Source organism: Melopsittacus undulatus, chromosome 8 (genome assembly GCF_012275295.1).
Source record: "Melopsittacus undulatus isolate bMelUnd1 chromosome 8, bMelUnd1.mat.Z, whole genome shotgun sequence".
In the NCBI taxonomy this organism is placed as follows: Eukaryota; Metazoa; Chordata; class Aves; order Psittaciformes; family Psittaculidae; genus Melopsittacus; species Melopsittacus undulatus.
In genome coordinates, this window is record NC_047534.1 from 38,949,188 (window position 1) to 38,972,220 (window position 23,033).

The 23,033-nt window shown below is 37.0% G+C and overlaps 1 protein-coding gene across 5 annotated transcripts in view; it reads left to right on the top strand.

Annotated features, from left to right (window-relative positions):
- Nucleotides 1-23,033, top strand: part of SESTD1 (SEC14 and spectrin domain containing 1) — a 57,952-nt gene that overhangs the window by 6,132 nt on the left and 28,787 nt on the right. For all 5 annotated transcript variants that reach the window (XM_034065385.1, XM_034065382.1, XM_034065383.1 and 2 more), the window contains 4 exons: nt 7,605-7,684; nt 13,180-13,288; nt 14,875-14,965; nt 18,052-18,165. In XM_034065385.1, the coding sequence (XP_033921276.1) occupies nt 7,630-7,684; nt 13,180-13,288; nt 14,875-14,965; nt 18,052-18,165 (369 nt within the window). In that variant the 5' untranslated portion in view covers nt 7,605-7,629. The remainder of the gene's footprint in view (nt 1-7,604; nt 7,685-13,179; nt 13,289-14,874; nt 14,966-18,051; nt 18,166-23,033) is intronic.

The following is a 23,033-nucleotide window of genomic DNA, read 5'->3' on the forward strand; positions in this document are numbered from 1 at the left end:
ACTATTTCTGTGGGAGAATTTATGATCTGTGTGATTTATCTTATTTCCACATAATCTCTGAATAAAATTTAAAAAACTGAACTTTTTTTTTTTTTTTAATGGGTGTTGGGAAAGTACAATGAAGAAAACTTCTCTGCTGTGCTTTGGACATAACATTTCAGTTGACCTATTGCAATGTGGAAAGTGGTGGAAGAAGCACCCTCCCAAACTGCGTTATTTTGTGTATTCTGTGGACATTTAGTTCTGAAGTGAGTTTGGGCTGTAATAGATGACTGCAACTTCTGCTGATTTGGCTGCCTCTTGCAAGGAGGGTGTAAGGTAGATCAGAGTCTTTTGCTGCCTGTGGTAACATCCTACAACAAAAAGCTACAGCGATATAAGCATGAGGTCTCCCTCTGTAAATGTAGCAGAAAAGGAAATGTGGCATGCATCCAAAATCTGTGACTTACTTTCTTTACTATTCTAGGTTAAAGAAGCCTGAAAACTGCCATAACTTAACATATAGCATTAGGCTGTGGCCTGAGGCTGGAAAGGGTAGAAAACTTTAGCAAGATACAATTTTTTTTTATGTCATGTTATAGCATCATTAAAAACTTCTGCCTGTGTTCCTTAAGGTTAGAGCTAGACTGCTGCTTGTGGACATGGTCTTTGAAATCCAAAGATGTGTTACTCTTTGAGAGAGTGCTCATTGCTGCACGATATCCTCTGCATGCCCTTGTATGAAAAGACTGAGGTATCAGTATTGTGTTCCACAGCTGTACATGCAGATGCTGTTGTGCATCCATAGTTATATTGTTTCTGTGCCTGGTGCTCTTCCTTGACACCTGCTCTGAGCAAAAGGTCTATCATTCTGTGAAATGGATTTGGAGAAGGCTGAGGTTCTTAATGACTTCTTTGCCTCAGTCTTCACTGGCAAATGCTCTGACTACACCACCCAAGTTTTGGAAGGCAGATGCAGGGACTGTGAGAATGAAGACCCTAGGCCCACTGTAGGCAAGGATCTGGTTCGAGACCCTCTTAAGAACCTGAATGTGCATAAGTCCATGGGACCTGATGAAATCCATCTACGGGTCTTGAAGGAGCTGGCAAATGAAGTTGCTAAGCCACTGTCCATCATATTTGAAAAATCGTGGCAGTCAGGTGAAGTTCCCGATGACTGGAAAAAGGGAAATATAACCCACATTTTCAAGAAGGGGAAAATGGATGACCCAGGGAGCTACAGACCAGTCAGTCTCACCTCTGTGCCTGGCAGAATCTTGGAGCAGGTTTCCCTGGAAGGCATGCTAGGGCACATGAAAAACAACAAGGTGCTTGGTGACAGCCAGCATGGCTTCACTAAGGGGAAATTGTGCCTGAACAATTTGGTGGCCTTCTGTGATGGGGCTACAGAACTGATGGATGGGGTAGAGCAACTGATGTCATCTACCTGGACTTGTGCAAAGCATTCACTGTCCTGTATGACATCCTTGTTGCTAAACTGGAAAGACATCAATTTGATAGATGGACCACTCGGTGGGTAAAGAACTGGCTGGATGGCCGCACGCAAAGAGTTATGGTCAAGGGCTCAATGTCCAGCTGGAGACCAGTAACAAGTGGTATCCCTCAGGGATCAATGCTGGGACCTGTTTTGTTCAACATCTTTGTCAGTGACATTGACAATGGGATTGAGTGTGTCCTCAGCAGGTTTGCCGATGACACCAAGATGTGTGGTTCGGTTGATACGCTGGAGGAAAGGAATGCTATCCAGAGGGACCTTGACACGCTTGTGAGGTGGGCTGATGGCAACCTCATGAAGTTTAACCGTGCCAAGTGCAAGGTCCTACACCTGGGTTGGGGCAATCCCAGGCACAGCTACAGGTTGGGCAGAGAAGAGATTCAGAGCAGCCCTGTGTAAAAGGACTTGGGGGTGTTGGTAGATGAGAAAATGAACATGAGCCAGCTTCAGTGTGCGCTTGCAACCCAGAAAGCCAACCGTATCCTGGGCTACATCAAAATAAGCGTGACCAGCAGGTTGAAGGAGGTGATCCTGCCCCTCTACTCTGCTCTCGTGAGACTTCACTTGGAGTATTGTGTGCAGTTCTGGTGTCCTCAACATAAAAAGGACATGGACCTGTTGGAACAAGTCCAGAGGAGTGCCACGAGGATGATCAGGGGACTGGAGCACAGTGACAGGCTGAGAAAGTTGGGGCTGTTGAGCCTGGAGAAGAGAAGGCTGCGTGGAGACCTCATAGCAGCCTTCCATGATTTGAAGGGGGTTATAGGGATGCTGGGGAGTGACTCTTCATTAGGGGTTGTATTAGCTATATTTACCAAACCAAGTGTACAAGGTAAGGACTGAACCTCCAGGTGAAAATGTGGCAGAAGAAATTCAGTTTTTCCAAGCTTAAATTTCTTATGGCTGTTACAATGTGCTTCTGGATCACAGCCTAGCAAACTGTTAACCCTAGGTTTAATCGAAAGTGGAGCACATTTTCAATCTGTTCATTCATCTGCTATCACAAGTTGCCAAGGTAAAGTACTGATTGTATGTGTAATGGAACTGACATGATATGGTTACATTTTGCTTTTAATAAGCTTGCATACTGATAAAATCTGAGTCTCTGGTTTTTATTTTCTTAATTCTTTAGTGTGAATTAAGAGGTTATAGAAGGTCAGGAATATTTTCCTTGTGTACAACTTGAAAATCAAGCATAATATAAAACTTCAGTATACCCTTTTTTATGAATATTTTCAACAGTCAAAAATAGAATAAAAGAAAATAAGAAGAATTAAGTAATTGAAAAGACAAAGAACTTGATTGGATCTTCCCAGTGTATGTGGAGTTATCTTTTCTCCTGAGATCTTAAGGGGCTCTAATGTTAAATTTATTACTGCTGCTCATATGTTAAAAAGTAAAAACCAAACACTCCATTTGACTACTTAAACTGATGTTTATCTGTCAGGTTTTATTGTTAAAGATGTCCAGCTGAGTAACCCAGTTCCATGTGCTCTTTAATTGAAGACAGCATTAACTAATGAACGTTTACAACCTATTTCTGCTTTTGGGGCAGGTTTGATGGGCTTCTCCGATTACCCTGGGATATCAGCCCTGGAGACACCTTTTTTGTGTTCTCTATGTCATCTGCCATTTAGCAGTGGAAGAGATGACATCCTTTAATTTATCTTTAAAGGAAGATGAAATACTAATCTACATAGATAAAGATGATATTCAGCTTTCAGTGCCTTTTGCACATGGATTTTTATTTCTGTGTGGAACAGATGAGCTTCTTTTTAATCTGATCCAGGGAAAGCATGGGGTAATTCTTTGTGGGCTGAAGTTAGCATCTGAAAATCCCTTGGCTTCAGGGAATGAAGCTGATAATTTTGAAGGTATGCAATTCAGAAGTTTATTTTTAAAGAAAGAGAGAATTTCATTTTCTATGATTGAGGCTTTTTTTCTTCAGGACTTCAGAATAGTTGTTACTTATGCTATTGTTTGTGCTGTATTTGCAAGCTGCTACAGTTTTGAATGTAGCTGCCCATCTGCTACTTGGTTATTTATGGACAGATCTATGGAGTTCCTTCTAATCTCTCAAGTCTTCAAAAACAATGAATTAAACATCACAACTCTTAAAAAGGGAATTAGATAGATGGACTGAATGAAGACTAAAAGGGGTAAATGACTTGCTGAAAGCCGTATGTATATTTCATCACAGAACAAGGAATACAAACATGATCCTCCTTCCCAGCTCCTCTTCTCTCTAACTTTTAGTCCTTTGCCTAACAGATGAGCTATGCTTTTTTGTTTCATACATGATGAGGGAATGAAAAAAGTACTCAATCCTTGAAACTTGCAGTAGATGCTTGAGAACAGACTAACCCATTTAAAGACCTTGCACCATGTATTGAGAGTATTGAATTCTTCAGGTCTAACAAATTTGAGTAAAAGTGTTTATGTTCTCACTGAACCTGTTTTTTTGTTTTGTTTTGTTTTGTTTTTTTTTTTTTTTTTTTTTTTTTTTTTTTTGTTAATCTTTGACCAGTAGTTCCCACTGGGTTGCTTGGAAAGAAAACAGTTGAGAGGGCAGCTTTTTCTCTTCCAGTGGTCTAGTCAGTGCTAGTCCATCAACTTCTCTCTCTGCTCACTGTCTTTAATAGACTTTGAAAACTGCTTTAGTGTCTGGACATTGGTTCTTTTTTATTTTTTCTAGAAATTAGATGATGTGTAGCAGAAAATGGAGGTGATATTTTTCATTCATCACAAATGATGCACTTCTCTGCTGAATTACACTTAGTTCTTATTGTATGTTTTTGTGGCATTTTTATTAAAAAAAGGCAACCAAAAACTATTAGAATTTTAAACTGTGCTGAGTAAACCAATGTAATTTACAGTCTTTTGAGAAATTAGAAATGACATATAATGCAGCCTACCAAGTTATGATTTGATTTCAGTGTAGTGCAGCCTGAAACATTGCATTTTTCTCTCTTCTATAATTTTTTTTTTTTACTATGTGTTTACTGTTTTCCCAGCTTCCCATCCTTCCCCTAATGAATACCTATTTCATTTAAGTTTGTATTTAAGAGAATTTTTCCAGAAGTATTACTAGTTTCTTCTTGGTGGAGGTGGTTGGAAGAGTGTTCTAGTTCATTGGAACACCTTTCAAATATTTAGGTTTTACATACAAATATTATGTGGATTTAGTCTTGTGAGCTTTCCATGGAAATCTTCAGAAGAATGAATACATTGTTAGAAATTAATATTGCTTTATTTATTTGAAAACCTGAAAGCCTAGGTTATTCTAAACAAGTTCAGTGAGGTTCTTCATTCGAAGTTCTTTTATTTAGCATACTTCCTGTATACACAAGTTTTACAGTTTGAGCATATTGTATTGTATTTTAATTGGCAAAATAGGTTGCAGGTGGGCATGCAGCACTCTAGATTGTTTCTGAAATTCAACAAACAGATTCAACCTCTTTAGCTTGTTTGATACCTGTAAAATTTGAACATACAAAAGTTACGTCATTTGTTTTGGAAGTGATAAAATTCAGCTTCTAAGTATTTTGCTTTCCTCAAGTGAAATCTGTGCTCTTCAGTGCTCTTGTCTTCCTTCTGTAGCTTTTTTTTTATTTAATGAGCCCAAATACCTTTTTTTTTTTTTTTTTTACTGATTAACAGACACTGGATCTGATTCTTTCAGCTAAATAGTGGTACAACATTGAGCAACACATAATTGTTTCCTCATGCTAAATTGAGAGCTTGATGGCCAGTTTAAGAGCCTGTTATTTTGTCTTTCTCCAAGCAAGTTAAAAAGGATTTCTTTTAGTTGTAGGTCTAAATATGCTTACCTGCTTTTTACCAGTGTAACCTTTTAAAACACCTTTGATAGCTCCCAGTGGAAAGTAGATGACGGCTTTCTTGAAATTGTTTCTTTTTCCAATGTTAAAAAACCCACATTTAGTTTAATCATTCTGAGATTCTCTGGAGCATTAAAGAAGAGAAGGATGTAAAACCTTATTTCTAAACCTGAAGGTTTTTTTTTTTTTTAAATTTTTTATTTTATTTTTTTATATGTTCTGGTAACCTACGCTGAGAATTTTCTTGTAGATGGAGCACATCAAAGCTCTTACAGAAGAGAGGCAGTTGAAAACTACAGGAGTTGCTGGAGCAAAGGCTAGGTGTTTGAAATTATCGGTGACTGATCTGATTGTTCTGACTCACCTTCCTCCACTCTGAATGAACAGAATGCTTCCTTTGGTTCCAGGAAATACTGAACAAAAGAACTATTTTGATCCATGGACAGTGCCACCACTGTGGCAGAAAGCCAGGCAGTGCTTTCATGCTAAATAAATTGGTCTTTTTGCAACCACATGCTCCCTTGAGTCAATAAATTGATGCAAACTTTTGTTCATATGTGAATGTATGAAGAAAACAAAGTGTGCATGGGTAGGTTTGGGTTTTCTTGATTGGTTATAATAAGGAGCTATTTATAATAATTTTGAAATATAACTTGGAGAGGAAAGGGAAAAATCATTACCCGGTACATAGTCCACATCTTCAGAAGAAAAGAATGCAGCCAAAATTAAATAGTTTACACAGGGTGGCTTAAACATGGTGTTGGAGAGATAAAAATGACAGCCTCAGTCATTCTTGAGTTTTGTGGCTTATGGATGTGTTTTGGGTTTTATAACCTACAAATTTTTGTCTGAAGCGTACAGGAAGTATTACATAATAGGATGCTTTTTTGAGTAATTGTTTAAAGTGCAGACTGTCTTAGGATTACTTTTTCTGGAAGAACTGAAGTTTGCTTCCTTCTGTAATATGGGAAATGTGTATTTTATATAATTGACAAATTACACAAGTATGGAGATTTTGAGATGAGGGATGGGAACAAACATTGTGAAGCATTACATACTGGAACAGAGAGGGACATTATAAACTTGTTGAAACATTATTTCTGTTCCATAGTAAAAATAATTTGGACTTTTTTATTTACAATGAAGCACGTTCTTTTGAGAAGAAGAGGAACAACTATTTGCTCTCTATTTAGAGTGCTCTGGTTTTTTGTTCTGTTTTTTTTTTTTCCTTCTTTCTCCTACATAGTTTATAGTTTTAATTCAGTTACTTTAACTTCAGTCACTCCCCCTTCATCTCCATTCCTAACGCCCCCCTCCCAAAGGAAATATTTCTGTTACTGTGGATGAATGCTGAAAAACCCAGATGGAGAACTCCAGGTTGAGGTCTAAAGCCCTATGTCTACAATTAAAGAAAAGAAAAAAAAATTACGTGTTTTTGGCATGTATTTTTGGCATAGATATTGGCATGTATTTTGAATATTGTATTTCTATGCAGAACTTTTTTCTTTTTTTTTTTTTCGTATTCTATGTATTTATTTGTGCAAGCATGAACTTGGAAAGGCTTACAGGCAGATGCCGGTTGCTACTTTGTGTAGACTGAAAGAGGAGGTTGGAATTCAAGTATCCTGTTGATTTCTCAAGGAAACACTGAAGTTTAATCACAATGAATTGCAGTTCATAATGCAGTAAAAATGGAATGAGGGTATGAAGGGATTTGGAGACAAAGGAGCAGAAGAATTTCCAGCTATAGGTTAGAAATACTTATTTTGGCTGTTAAATGCTTTTCTTTAATTAAAAACCTACTAAAGGCAGGGTAATGGCAGTGTCCTGATGTATATGTAGCATTAGATCTTGAAATAATTACTGTATTCCTGGTAATATGAGACAGAGTCTGCCAAAATGTAATTTAATTTACACTTATTTTACATCTGAATGTCTGGGCAAATGGATGATCTACCTGTAAATTAATTGTAGTTTAATAGGGTTGGGAAATAGGACTTTAAGCCAGTGTCCTTGGTTGAGATTCTGCTTTGAATTTTTTTTTTATTTTTTTTTTAATGAGGAGGAAAAAATCTTTAGATTTACATGGGAAAATGCACATGGTAATGTTTTTTTTCTTTTACAATTGTCTTTACAATACAGTGGAGTTTGGTTACAGTGTTCTGTGCTTCTTTCAGAAAAAGTACAAAAGTGTTTTGGCCAGTGCTCAGTCTGGTGAAATATCATAATTGATTTTGCATGCTTGACAGTTTTAACTTCTTCTGTTTCAGAGCTGTGAAAATTATCTGAAGTAGAATGGAAGCTTCAGTAATATTACCCATTCTGAAGAAAAAATTGGCTTTTCTTTCAGGTATGTTTTCCTCAGCTGATTCCTCCCTGCATAACTTGGATGGAATTTTTAGGTTGGTTGATTGTATTTGCTGGATGTATTTAACAGTTATATATTATATTGTTGGTTGGCACTTTGTTGTATATCAAAAATATCTCTGAAACTTTCAGTCTAGTAGCTGAGGTATTGCTGTTGGCATTTAGCACTTGTTTTCACTGTAGCCTGTAACTCAACCCACAGAGTTGATGTGAAGTTTCAGTCCATGTTTAAAAGTGGTGATTTGGCAGGCATTCAGGAATAATCCTTTCTGTTTTTTTTAATGTGGTTTTAGAAATGCAGAATGAATATTTTCCAGATTTTCTTTAGAAAATTTTTCCTTCCCTTTCACTCCAGTCTTTTCTTCAAGATATAAACGGATGGAAGCAGAATTATCCATGCATTGCAACATTTTGATTATTGCCAAGTAATTCACTCAGGCAAGGCTGGAATCATCTTTGTATTTATTAAAGCTTGTTGAATCTTGGGTTGAAGAGAAAAACAAAAGGGAATACTTAAAATGATGAATGACATTCTCTTGCTGATTTCACTGCTGTCATGGATAGCTATGTTAGTTCATGGTGTTTGATTGTCTACTCCAGGGTGGGCAGACAACTTGCAGAAGGCTTCTCAACTTCACAAATTGACAAGTGTTGCCATAAACATTCTTGTGGTTCCATTTGTTATAGCTAGTCCAGTTTAGCCTGCTCCATTCAATTGAGAACTGAAACTTGTTACTTTTGTTAGCAGAATTTGTTTTGCTTTGAATTTGCCTACTGTTCCTAGGAATGGCTAATTAAACAATTTCTAAAAAACAAACAGAAATCCTCCAGAACCTCACATTAGTGCCTGGGACAGTGGGCAATTTCTCTGAAATAGTAGCAGATGTGTAGTATGTTGGTTGTTCAACATTATGCTGCAAGGGGAAGTTCTTATTAAGTAGAGTGCATTTTCAATTTGCTATTAAAGCTGCCTGATCCATTTTGAAATAAAGATGTTCTTAGTGGAATGTAATTTATTGAGTGGTGGTTTAAATGCTAGGAACCTTTCTGAACCTATGTATTTCTAAGTAGGTTTGACCTTTTTGGAATTGAGTAGTGGACTAATGGATGCTTTAATTTAATGAATGGTAAAAATTTATGCAGTAGCTCTTTTAAGTATTGTTCAGTGTAAGTTAAGGAACCTGATAAAGAAACCAGCTCATTGTGTCTCTTTAAAGCAATTTTATTCCATAGACTTTCATAAATAAAAATATATTAATTAAAAAAAAATCAGAACACTTACGTTTTAGGAAAAAGTTCTTTAGTGTTTATATATTGAAGTGTCTTAGCAATTTTGAGATAAATTGGTACAAATAATGTTGGCACTGCCACCTTTTTCTGGAAGCAAAACAAAGTGGTTTCCAATGGGAGTGTCTTTCTCAAATTTGGCATCCATGGTTGTGTAGCTTCCATGTTAATAGGTCATTACAAAGAGCAGGGGAAGAAAAGGCAAGCTACTACTGACTTGTCAAAAAGCCTGAACAACTGCTTTGGTACAAAATGAATTAAAAAAATTCTTTTTACGATGCTCTTGTTTAAGTTAAGGAAAGCAACTGTGTTTTCAATTTATAAACTATACCACTTCTGAGTTACAACACACATCAAGTTCATTTCCTCTGATTTTACTTTTCATGTTTAATTCTAAACCAAAAGACTCAGATGAGTCTGAGCATAGCGATCTTTTTGTATGATAAAGAGGTGTTGTTTGCCATGCCTAAAATCACAATGTAACTGGGTTTATCTCACTAAATACTGTACTCTGAAGGTGATGGGTGCATACAATATTTCCTTTAAAAATACAGTGTTAAGTTGTATGTCCAAGAATAATTTTATCTTTTAAATAAATGTTGGTCATAATTTTTCACTAAGGAAAAGAATCAGCTATGACTTCTACCTTTTCTCTTGTTGTGCTATGGCTGGTTGAACTGTTCATACTTCGGTGCAAGGAAGCTGCACAAAAATCGCAGTGCAGGCAGAATACAAAAGTTTGAATTGTTTCTAGTACTGTTTACAAGCTGGGGGAAAAACTGGTCATTTGTTACAGAAGATGACTTAAACTGTATAATTTAGATAATTATTGCAGTCTTTTTGTGAAATGTCAAGAGATTATAGTTTCTGGCTTTGGATTATGTGGTTATTTTTTTCTTAGTTCAGCAAATAGTGTCTCAATTCAGGTATGAAAGTGAGAGTTGTGTGTGGCTAGTACCTTGCATGAGTGGCCTTCAGGTATCAGTTTTAAACTTTCATTATTTAGATCCTGTTCAACACTGGAGTCTTTTAGGTCTGTGTAAGCAAAACATGAACTACTATTAATAGTTAACTTATTTTGTGGTGGTTGATGTTTGTCTCGTGAATCCAGAACTATCTTTGAACAGAACTAGTCCCTTCCAGTTATGAGTCTGCTATTGTAAGACTAATTTGCTATAAATGCTAGAAGAAAAACTATTTTTCTGTAAACTATTCCTTCCCCAGCCATATATATATTTATTAAAATGAACAACTTCAATGCTCCACTTGTGAGTTCATGGGTAGGGGAGGAGAGAGAAGTGTTAGGTATAATTTTTACAAATATATTATCTAGCAGAGTGCTGAGCTACTACCATGCCTCCTGGAATTTTGGACCTTGGAAGTTGTTTCAAGGTGACCTTTCTACTGTTATTGGTAAAAATACCTTCATAACCTCTTGTGTTCTTACTTTTCCAACTGCAGGCTTGCTCAGTTTGATCACCAAACTCTGTCTATCCTATTTTTTATTAAAACTTTTGGTAGTGTTTTCCTGCTTCCCTACTACACTAATTTTTAATAGTTCCTCCATTTTTTAGCATGTAAAGAATTTTTGGCTGTTGCGAATTTTTGTTTCAAGAATTTATATTCTACATTCTTAAGGCCTGCTATCTTCCCTTCTTATCCTTCTTGGATAAGGAAAGACCAAACAGTGCCTGAACACTTAAGGAAAGGCTTCTTTATTCACTTTAATGTTTTATTCTTGTTGAGAGATGGTAGCTAACAAGCTGCCACTTAATCAGTGTGACTTCTGAAGCATTTTACAACCACAAACTCAGCATTTTTCTCTTATTTGTTGGACTTAATGTGTGCTCATGAAGCACTGTAGCAAGTAGAGAGAAATATTTTTTTTCTTTTTTCAGTTCAAGTGTACATTTGAGAACAGACATCCGCTTTTTTAAATCAGTGAAGTATTTTCTTTTTTCTTCCACTTACTCTTAATTTTCAGGTTTTCTGCCACTCGGAAATTAAGGATGGACAATCTGTAAATAAGTGTCGCTTTAAACAGTGACTTCCTCTTAGTTTGTGTGGAAACAATCTATCCGTTTGCCCTTTCTCATGGAGCACCACACTTTAATTATTCTGTTTGGAAATAAAATTATTAAAAAGTGCATTGATGTTTTTCCAGCAGTAATTCTTGCCCCCGCAAAAAAAAGAAAGGGAGGGCAACACAGCTGTGGCAATGGACCACTTAAAGCAGTGGGTCATTTATGAAGATGTGGAAGATACGTGACAGTGGAGATCTTTTAATACTCTTTGGGGGAGCTTGCACAGCTTTGGAAACCAGGGAAAAACTTACTGCAGTTAAGATGCTAACATATATTGTGTAATCAGTGTTTTTCCATTTTCTTGCCTGCATCTGTAACGGATGGGGGGGATTCTCATCAAATTACGCCAGTGTACATGCATCAGCAAACATTGCTGTGCTCGTTTGCTTCATGTTATTTCTGCACAGCTGTTACTGTTCTCTGAAAAGTTATTACCAATTAGACGGAACTTCAGTTCTTCCAATTTTAAAGAACTTTATGAAGCAAAAGCATGATTTAATTTCTTTAACCATGTGAATAACACAGTTTGAGAATAAAGGTGTTCTTTCTCAGGTTACAGAAATTTACTTTGCTTCTTTTTCACCCTATATAAAGCTGGGTGTTACCTTTGTACAGTTTTTCTAACATTTAGAGAAAACTGCCTCCTACAGGTACTTAAATGTATCTTTTGTTTTTAGTATATCTTATTAATAGAATAGGTAATATATTGAAACTTATTCTAAAAAATAATATTGAATAAAATGGAAAAGGCTTTCAGCTACTCCAGATTGTGGAACACTTACTTTGAAACTGTTTCAATGTACAGATGGGCATTAGTTTTAGAAAAATACTGAAGGATTTAATGAACTATGCCCAATCTTTTAAGATTACTGAAGTTGTGATTTAATAAGCTGTAAACTAATGAACTATAGCCTTTTGGAGTATGCTTGGATTCATTAATGTTCTTCACTTGATGTGCAGATTCCCCTCTTCTCATACTTCCTTTTGTGGTCCCCCAACCGAGACACTTGATTGGGTTTTTTAAATTAAGATCTCTTTTCTTCTTGCTGGTTAGACATTAAAAGATTCAAGGGCAGAAAGGGAAAAAAAAAAAAGATAAGGTGGTTTGCTTGAAGTGGAGAATATATGAACTAGATGAGCTGTTCCAAACTCAGTGTTTTAGCTTAAGTTCTAATTTAAGGTATGAGAAAGAACCTAGTTCAAATCCTTTTTGATTACTGGTTTATACCTGTGTGACTCAGGAAGTCAGTCTTGACTGGAAACATCAGAAGAAAAAAATTCAGCTTTCATAATGTTCCATGTCTTTTTTTTTTAACTGTACCTTTCCAGAGACGTTCTTGAGAATCTATGTAGTCAAGAACAACCCAAAACACAGTTGTAGAACAGTCTACTTAAATGGAGCACATCAGCATTGCCTAATGCTGTATCTTACTGGATCTCATAATGGACATAAAAATATGAGGCCAGCTCTTTCAAGTTTTTTGTTGCTGATATTGCTTGTAGAACTTCTACAAGAAGGGTTTGAAAATACATATGAAAATTAAAGCAACTCATTGGAAATATTTATCTCCAGTGTAAGGTGACTGTTATGTGTTTTGAAGCAGGTCTGGAAATCTTACGTGTTTGAATGAGCTACCAATTCAGAGTATGTGTCATGGGCAGCTTGTGTAGTACAAGATCCTGCTTTTGTGTAGTTGATGCTTCTAGGAAGTGTGTTCCAGTGGGAGCTGCTGGGTACACGCTCGCTTTGGAAGCTTACTGTTTCTGTCATGCTGATAATGTAGAAGGACTACAAGATGTTTTTAACAGTTTAATCTAGATATACAAAAATAATGCTTTTGGAAAACTTGATTTGTGTTGTTTATGTTGAAAGTACTAGATGAAAGACTGTGACAGCTACAGATGTAGTCTGAAGCCTTGGTGATGCCTTAAACATCAATGTGGTGAATGAATCCTTGGAACTGAGAGGTGCAATGTTAGTTGCACAGCAACTTTGAAGTTTACTTTTATGATGTATTTTGAGACTATGTAACTACAAAGTATTTCTTTTACCTTTAATCCATCATATTACCTTTCTAATGACTTCTTTTTTTTTCCCCTGAAATAGGAGGGAAGGACAGAAGAAGTGGCCTCATTCTGACAATTCCATTATGCCTTGAACAGACAAGCATGGATGAGCTGAGTGTCACACTAGACTACCTGCTAAGTATCCCAAGGTGATTTCAAAGGCATTCTGTTCAGGGCTGCTGCCTTTGCCAGTGGTGGAAGGGATATTTTCATGGTTTTTTGTTTTTTGGTTTTTTTTCCTTCTTACTTTCTCTTCAGTAATGCTTAAAATGTGATGCTGTCTGACTGAATCAGAAGCATGCATCCTGTTTAATTGAGGGTACCTACCAAGGTTTGCATATGTCCTTTTATACTGTCTATTTGACACTTTTTTCTTTTTTTTCCTTATGTACTTCCTCATTCCTTTCTTGGGATGTCTTTAACTTCTTTTTGATGTCAGTTCTCTTAAATTGCTATGTAAGTTAATGAGCCATACTAATGAAATTCATAAATTTGCAAAGGTAGCAGTGCCCAAAGTAAAAAAAAGCTTCCTCTTCTATCTTTTCTATTCTCTGTGTCTGATCTTTGTAGACTGTAGTGCATAGGTATGCAGCGAGTCTAAAAACATATCAAGTCTTACTGAAGTTAGTGAGCAACTCAAATGTTTAAAGTTAAAATACTACTTAAATGTGCTGCATGATGATTTGAGTATCCTGTCATCCAGACCTTGCTGTAAAATCAGTAAGTTCTGTGCATGTAACCCTGCAAGTTTATAGTGACAGTTGTTGATCCTAGCTTAGTTAACTACATTTTCTTCTTCCGAAGATCCAAAGATTGATCTGTCATAGCTTTTTGTTGTTTTTAATTTTTTTTTGTTGTGCCACTGATTTTTAAAAAGGCAAGAAGCTTCTTGGATAGACGATTGCTTTTGTTCTCAATTTAAATTCCTCTTCTGGAAACAGAGGAACAATGGCTGAAGACTAATGTACTTTGCCTATTGCAGTTTAGAAGTGTTCTTAAAACACAATTAAACGTGTGGTGTTTGGTTGATTGGTTTTTGTAGTTAAGATTCTTAAAAAAGTTCTGATTGGGAAAAGAAGCAAAGAATAAATTCAGGTTGCTTAGAAGTAACACATAAGGTATATGAGAATATTACACAATATCTTAGTTGTGGATATTTTAGGGTTTTTCAAAAAGCTTGTTGTCTTTTGTAAAGTGATGCAAATACCAAATGGTCATCTGAGCCAGTCATCTCATTGACTTAAGGATTTGGCTGTATTTATGGAACAGATGCAGGCATTGTGATTAGCAAGAGTCAGTTGTTCTGCTGTCTCGACGTGATATATGTTTTTACGTATATTAGTATATGAATAACTGTGAAAATTCAGCCAAAGTTCTCTTTGTTCGCTGTACAAACTGGGAAATCATCTAATGTTCTGTTTGTCAGTCATGAAGAAAAATTACCTTTCTTTTATGGTGGCTGTATGGAAAAATCATTGCCATTTTTGTTTGCATTTTTTTTATACATGAAATAACAGTTGCATTTCTCAGTATGAAACATAATGGTTACTGTTACATGCAGGTTGCTTTGTTTTTTGTAAGCTCAGAAGATCACAGAAATGGTTTGGTTTTGTAATTGCAGCTTTGGGCACTAAAGATTATGAAACGCTGTTCTACCTTATGTAAATTTCATGGGGTTTAGTTACTTACAATTATCAGACGCAAATTTTTTTCCTAAGTGTTTTTCTTCTTTCAGTGAGAAGTGTAAAGCTAGAGGATTTACTGTGATAGTGGATGGCAGAAAATCGCAATGGAACGTGGTAAAGACAGTTGTGTTAATGCTACAGGTAAATAAATTTTTTACTGATTACTTTTATAGATGTGAATCCAATAGCTCTGTTATTGTAGATGTAGTAATTTCTTTATTGAGAAATAGACAATTTATAGACACCTAAAATTACAAAATGTGGCTCCATGACAGTTCAGTGCAAAAAGATACAATCTGAAGTGTGGATTATATGCCTCGCTTAAGTGAGGGATAAATTCATTACGTGCTGAGAACACGCGATTGTAGACCCTGTTCTAAAACAGAGTTTTAGTTAAAACACAGAAATATGCTCCTGGCATAATTAACTGTGAGTAGTAGAAATGTCTTTGGGACAGTAACTTTACACTGGTAATGCAGCTGAGCAGGTTCTGGTGCAATATACTGTACTACTTGGTTTTCATTGAAGTTGGCTGTAGTTGATTTTATGGTGTATAATAGTCCCAGTCTTATTCTGGATGCTATACAAAATGGGAGAAGGGGGGAAAAAAAGTGCTAATTCCCAATTAAAGAAATTTACGACAATTTATCATTTTAGATTTTCAGAATGGTAGGGTTACAATAAAGTCTGCTAAACAGTATTGTTTATTTTCTGGTCTCAGTGGTAAAAGACAGTGCACAATACAGCACTTTGAAGAGAGAACTTCAACTGCTGCCTTGCTTTCTGCTCAGATAATTTTCTCTTTACAGCAGTTTTCCTCTCAAACTTAAATGAAGCCTCAAAGTATGTAAAATTTGAACAGTTTCATTTTATTGTCATTCTGGCTTATTGTTGTTCCTGGCTTTTTAAGTCTGTTTCAGAGTGTCTTTCACCTATTCTTGACTAAGATGTTGTTCCTATTAGTAGAGTAATTGGATCCACTATATTCTGATTATGATCTCAACTGAGCTTTCAATTCAGCTAATGTGCAGTTGTGGCATTTAGTGGGAGCTTCAGCTAGTGGTGAAAGTAGCTATTTGCCCATGCTCGGATTTTACTGGCTTCCTGTCAGCACAATTCCTGCCAGTATGAAGCCTGCAGAAATATAGGTTGCACATCTATATCTAATTTGAGAAGGAAGTAATGAAGATTTTTCTGATGGAAACTAACTACTAGTTCACACAGCTTGAGATTTCTTTCTGCTGGGGCACAGACAGTTTTCATACGTGCTGGCTGGTCATCAGACAGTTATGTGTTAAATATTTTGTCTACTTTCAAATAGAATCGTAGAACAGTTAGGGCTGGAAAGCACTTTAAGAGCATCTAGCTCCCCCGCCTCGCCATGGACAGGGACACCTCACACTAAACCATGTCATGCAAGGCTCTGTCCAACTTGACCTTGAATGCTGCCAGGGATGGAGCATTCACAGCTTCCTTGGGCAACCCATTTCAGTGCCTCACCACCCTCACAGTAAAGAATTTCTTCCTTGTATCCAATCGAAACTTCCCCTGTTTAAGTTTTAACCTGTTACCCCTTGTTCTGTCACTACAGCCTCTAATGTATAGTCCATCGCCAGCATCCCTATAGCTCCCTTCAGATACTGGAAGGCTGCTATGAGGTCTCCGCGCAGTCTTCTCCAGGCTGAACAGCCCCAACTTTCTCAGTCTGTCTTCATACAGGAGGTGCTCCAGTCCCCTGATCATCCTCGTGGCACTCCTCTGGACTTGTTTCAACAGTTCCATGTCCTTTTTATGTTGAGGACACCAGAACTTCACACAATACTCCAAGTGAGGTCTGACGAGAGCAGAGTAGAGGGGCAGGATCACTTCCTTTGACCTGATGGTCATGGTCCTTTTGATGCAGCCCAGGATACAGTTGGCTTTCTAGGCTGCAAGCGCACACTGAAGCCGGCTCATGTTCATTTTCTCATCTACCAACACCCCCAAGTCTTTTTACACAGGGCTGCTCTTAATCCCTTCTCTGCCCAACCTGTAGCTGTGCCTGGGATTGCCCCAACCCAGGTGTAGGACCTTGCACTTGACATGGTTAAACTTCATGAGGTTGGCATCAGCCCACCTCACAAGCGTGTCAAGGTCCCTCTGGATGGTATTCCTTTCCTCCAGCGTATCAACCAAACCACACAGCTTGGTGTCATTGGCAAACCTGCTGAGGGTGCACTCAATTCCATTGTCCATGTCACCGACAAAGATGTTGAACAACACCGGTCCCAACACTAGTCCCTGAGGGACACCACGTGTTACTGGTCTCCAGCCAGACACTGAGCCATTGACCACAGCTCTTTGTGTGTGGCCATCCAGGCAGTTCTTTATCCACCAAGTGGTCCACCTATCAAACTGATGTCTCTTCAATTTGGAGACAAGGATATCATGTGGCAAAAAAAAATTTGTATATTCATTAAAATGTCATAAGAATGAAATATTTTTTTTACGTGCTATGATTTCTGAGTTAAGTGAACTTTTTGAGAATTATATTTTTATAAATAAGGCATTGAAGAGAAATCCCATGGACTGTGTCACTTTTATGTCAGTACTGTAATTACCTAACTGTTGCTAGTTGTTATAGCTGGTGACTTAAGTAATCAAGAGTCTCTGTTCCTTCATCTATATTCAGTGTGCCAGCATAAAATCAACCTGGTAGATTAAATTATTGTTTTAGATGGAGGACTGTTTTTGTTGTAATAGTCCTATGAACTAATATTATGCCCTTTCTTTCTAGTCTAAGCAGTACATACTAGAGAATTATAGGATGTAATCTTCTCATGTGATTTAATAACAAATTGTGCGATTTTTTTTCTAACTTCATAATTACCGTTTTATTCTATATAGCAAATTGTATAGGTAGAAAGCTTTGTTATCCTTCGTATTTTTTCTTTTAAGGAAAATGTCATAAATTATATCTAGCCAATAACTCATGTTTTTGTACTGATGTAGCACAGACTAATGCTTAAGCCTCAGAAACTGAGAGTAAAGAGATTAGATTTTCTGTCAGTTTTAAAACAATTTTGCTATGAAATTTAGTGCAGTCTTCCTCAAAGTGGGATGGAGGCGGCATGCAAGGTAGGTGCAGCAGACTTAACTTACAGACAGAAGCTAAGTTCTTGAATAGAGGATGACATGTAAGTGAAGGCTTGATCTTGAATGGTTTACTTTTTTCATTTGTTTCACAGAACGTTGTTCCAGCTGAGGTGTCACTTGTTTGTGTAGTAAAGCCAGATGAATTCTGGGATAAGAAGGTTACGCATTTCTGTTTTTGGAAAGAAAAGGATAGACTTGGCTTTGAGGTACGTAGAACTTCTGTCTGTTTCCGTCATATATATATTTGTGGAATACTGGATTAATTGCATGAAAATAAATGTCTCTCTTGAAAGTAGTTATATTCCAGGCGCTTTGTAGATATCCTTAACAAACCACTGTGGCATTTTAACTTTTTCCTTCTTCAATAAGACTATTAAATGAAGTAGCTCTCAAATTAGAGAAGTGTAGCATTTTTCTTTGCTCAGCAAGAGGATTAAATTTTTTTAATGTATATTATTTATGTTTTGAGTAAGAAACCTTTGCATAGGCTTTAGCGTGAGTATTTTTCATGACTCTTCTGTGATGACTGTAGAGGTGCATGTGGTATGGTGTTGATAAATCAGTAGTAACTATTTTGAAAAACATCTTGTTGTTGCATGTGTCTTTTCTTTTTTAGCTCCTTGACATTAGTAACAATGGTTATAGGTCCCTTCAGTTTGCCAAACAGAAGGTGATACTGTGCTTAGCTTGTGAGGCAGATTGTGTACAAGAGATTATACTCTAATGTTAGCAGTTCCATTCTTGTATCTTTTGGGGAGGTTAATTGAAACCTCGATTTTATTTATTTATTTACCCCTATTTTCAGAAAATTCAGTATCATCAATCTTTCCAATAATTTTTGAAGTTTATCTGTAGTTTGACCTTCAGCAGGCTTGCTGTGCTCATCAAATACTAAAATGTCTACATATTTTGTACAACAAAACTCTTATTAAAGAGAAAGAGATTGAACAGAAAAGCATTTTGCAGCCTTGTCCAATGCCGTGTAATTCTTTCTGATGTTGACATTATAAAATTCTTGCATACTCCCATAGAAAATCTAGGGAAAATGAGAACTGGAAGGTGGCAGCTGAAAAGCTATGTAACTGCCAAGTAAAATAAACATAAAAACATCCACACATAATGCTGTTAATTCATATGAATTTTGTCTTAAGTCCTGTATCAGATTTTACCTAGAATGGTGGTTTCATTTTTGGAAACAATTCCTGCATGTGGAAGTGCTCTGAAGAAGTGTGGGGATAAAGGGTAATTTTCTTCTCTTCAATCAAATGCTGAAACTTTTTATGTTGTTTTTTTTTTCTTTTGCTTTAAGATTCTTTTTATTACATCTTTTTTTTCTTGTAATTTGCTTTAGAGTCCTGTAAGTAAGGATATCCTGTACATTTGCCTTCAGGTTATCTTGCAGATGAATATCATATTTTCTTTTTGAGTAGTTCTTAAAATTCCAACTTGAAAAGTAGCTCAAGTTCAGCATAGCAATCTAAAGAATCTCTGAACAGCCGCTTGTGTGTTTGAAAGTCTGAAGCCAGGAAGATATTCACTAATAAAGGTACTAAGGTGCCTGAAATTTTGCTACTATTATAATCTTCTGACTTGTGTTACAGTTTAAAGTCTCTTGGGTTTCACAGATGTTTGTCCCTTCACCTGAATCCCTTGAGGGGACTGGCATAGAGGTATGGTTACAGTATCTTTCATTTTGAAGTTCAGCATGTAGCAGCTTAGTCATAGCTTCTTTAATAAAAAACATGAGTATGGTGGTGTCCACCTTTTATAAACTAGCCTATAGTTCATCTTATCTCCAAGATGAGAATTAAAAAAGAGACTGACCAACCATTTGTACTCAAAAGGATTATTTAAGAGCTTGTGTTTGGAAAGAGACTTAGGTTTCCAATATTCAGTTTTACACAGATGTTTTCTGGACATAAGATAAACACTAAAATCCAGAAAGTGGCAGTAATAAAGGTGAATCCCCATCCTTAGCATTCTCTAATCTGATTTAGGCTCTCTTTTCCCATCTGCATACCCATAAATACAGTCCTTGGACAAGTTCAGGAAGCCTTTGAATTTTACGCAGTGGTTGTTACTGTATACATCATGTTATTGCCAGGTTGGAAATTAATCCTGTAGAAGATTCTTCTTGGATTTTTCTTTAATATGACTCAGCTCGAATCTATTCTAGACAAATAAGCAGGAAGCCTACAGAAAATCTGTTAACAAAGCAGGGATAATTTTACATGGCTATGATAATAGAAGGATACTTTTGTTTGACTTTAAGGATTGGCTAACAGACATTAAATGATAATACTGTAATGAAATTTAGTAAGCTTAGTAATTTTATGAATCATGCTCTGTGCCAATGATGATGTTGGCATTCTTGGCATAGAACATAGGAGTTGTGTAACTAAACCTTTTGGTTTCTGTTTCTGAACTACATTTTTTGTTACTGAACTATAAATGCTTCTCCCTGACCCAAAATTTTGACCTAAGATTCTCTTAAATTAATAGTTTTGAAGTTTTAGGAGTAAGAAAATAATTCAAGTATTAGAGATATATTTAATGCAAACATATATCAAAATGTGTCAATTGTAAGAGAAATAGTGAGGTATTGTTTCACAAGAAAAATGATCATAGCACTAAAACATAGCAGCTGCTTCCTAGGCAGGAGAAAAACTTCAGATTTGTTCTCTGTATCTTGGCTTGATGCATGGTCAGATGCAGTTTGAGTGAGTAGAGGATAACAGGTAGTAGCTGAATTCTCATCATGGAATCACAGAATAAACTAGGTTGGACAAGACCTTTAAGATCAAGTCCAACTGTTACCCTAGCACTGCCAAGGCCACCACTAAACTGTATCACTGAGGGCCTCTTCTATGCAGTTTTTGAACACTTCCAGGGATGGTGATTCCACCTCTCTCTTGGGAAGCCTGTTCTAGTAACTGATCACCCTCTCTGTGAAGAAATCTTTCCTAATACCCAGTCTAAACCTCCTCATTCCAGCTTGGGACTGTTACCTTTTGTTGCCTGGGAGAAGAGACTGACCCCAACCCCAATACGACCTCATTTCAGGTAGTTGTAGAGAGCAGTAAAGTCCCTCCCGAGCCTTCTCCAGACTAAACAACCCCAGTTCCTGAGCCACTCCTCATCAGAATTATTCTCCAGACACTTCACCAGCTTCGTTGCTCTTTCCTGGACCCACTCCCAGCACCTCAATGTCTCTCTTGTAGTGAATGGCCCAGAACTGAACACAGGATTCAAGGTGTGGCCAGTACAGGGGGATGATCACTACCCTGGCCCTGCTGCCACACTATTGCTGATACAGGCCAGGATGCCGTTGGCCTTACTGTCTGCCTGGGTGCAAGCTGGCTCATGTTCAGCTCCATCAATCAGCACCCCCAGGTCCTTTTTCCCTGAGCAGCTTTCCAACTAGTCTTCCTCAAGCCTGTAGTGTTGCATGGGGTTGTTGTGGCACAAGTGCAGGACTTGGCACTTGGCTTTGTTGAACCTCATGCCAGTGCTCACAGCCCATCCTTCCATCCTGTCCAGATCCCTCTCTGTAGAGCCTTTCTATCCGTCAGATGGTCAACACTCCCAGCCAACTTAGTACAGAGTTACTATAGATATTTCTAAAGAGACTGTGATACCAGCCCAGTGTTTCCTAGTATCTTGCACTTTCTTGGAGGATTTTTGTTGGGTTTTTTTTTGTGTGTGTGGGTTTTTTGTTTGTTTGTTTTTGTTTGTTTGTTTTTGTTTTTTTTAAATGTGCAATAACTCATATTCTTAAACAGTATTCTTCATTAAAGGATGGGGAAAGCTGAGAGGACAGTAGCAAAAACCTTGTGCTTTCCTAGATAATGAAGAATCACCCTTGTTGTTAGGCAGGCCTTTGTTCTTGACCATTCATTAACTCTTAGTTATCTATTACTTGGTTACGATTAGGAAAACTGGCTTAATAAAAATGACCCAATTTCTCTGCACTCCAGATAATATTTGAGACAGTAATTTATCTTTGTTCTATTCCTGATATGAGAGCAGGGCACTGGTAAGGCTATAGAAACCTCTAACTCATGCACTTGTCTACAGCTGCATAATTGTATGTTACTGGCAGTAAAAAGAAAGCAACTCCCAACTTGTGTTTTGGATCACTGGTTACATTTGCACGACTATTAGGGAAAATCCAAGATTGCTTTCACATCAATGAAATAAATGCAATCTAAAATTTAAATCAAAATATGAAATATGAAATAGATTTTGATTCACTTGAGAGTGTAATTTTATACATTTGAAGTAAATGTTGTGTACCTGTAATTTCTGGTGGGGCATCACATGTACCTCCTATTTCCTGCTACCTGGTCTACTTTTAATACCTTGCTTACTATTGCCATGTGAAGCCATTAAGCCCAATGCCTTCCTTTCTATTCAAAGGCAGAGATCTTCTGCTTCCAAGTGAGATGTGGTGATAAGTTGCAAAGCAATGAGAGTAAATGTGGAAACAGAGATCAAAAGGATACTGGGTGGATAAAGAGGTGGGCTGATTCAGCTGGGTAAAAGTGCATATCCTTATTCCTGGCTAGTGTTAGTGTTGCTTTTGGACGTGCCTCAGGTCAGTTCCCATTCATCCTCCAGCAGAGCTTTCCTCTGTCCCTTTATTCCTCCCTGAAATGCTTATTAGCAACCAGTTTGTGTGTTCATTGAAGCTGTTTTCTCTGGTCCTGTGCCCAAGCTTCATAACAGGAGAGCTGTCTTAACTGTTCCAAGGGTGTCTTTCAGCTGAAATCTTGTGTATGTTACATTGTAATACTTAATACTGTTAATGTTTTTAAATGAATGAAGAACAGGATTTGAATACAAAAATTTCTTATTCTGTTATGAAGGGCTGGGAGGCATTGCTTTTTGCTTCTTAGTTAATATACTGTACATAGTCATGTGTGTAGTGTGTTGTACTTGATAGTGGGATTTTCATATGAAGATAACTAGGATAACTGGAAGAAAATGTGTACCATAAAAGTGTAAGAAATGTGCAAGTTTGTACAAAATGTAATATTGCCCACAGACTGACTTTATGTCAAAAAAAAAAGAA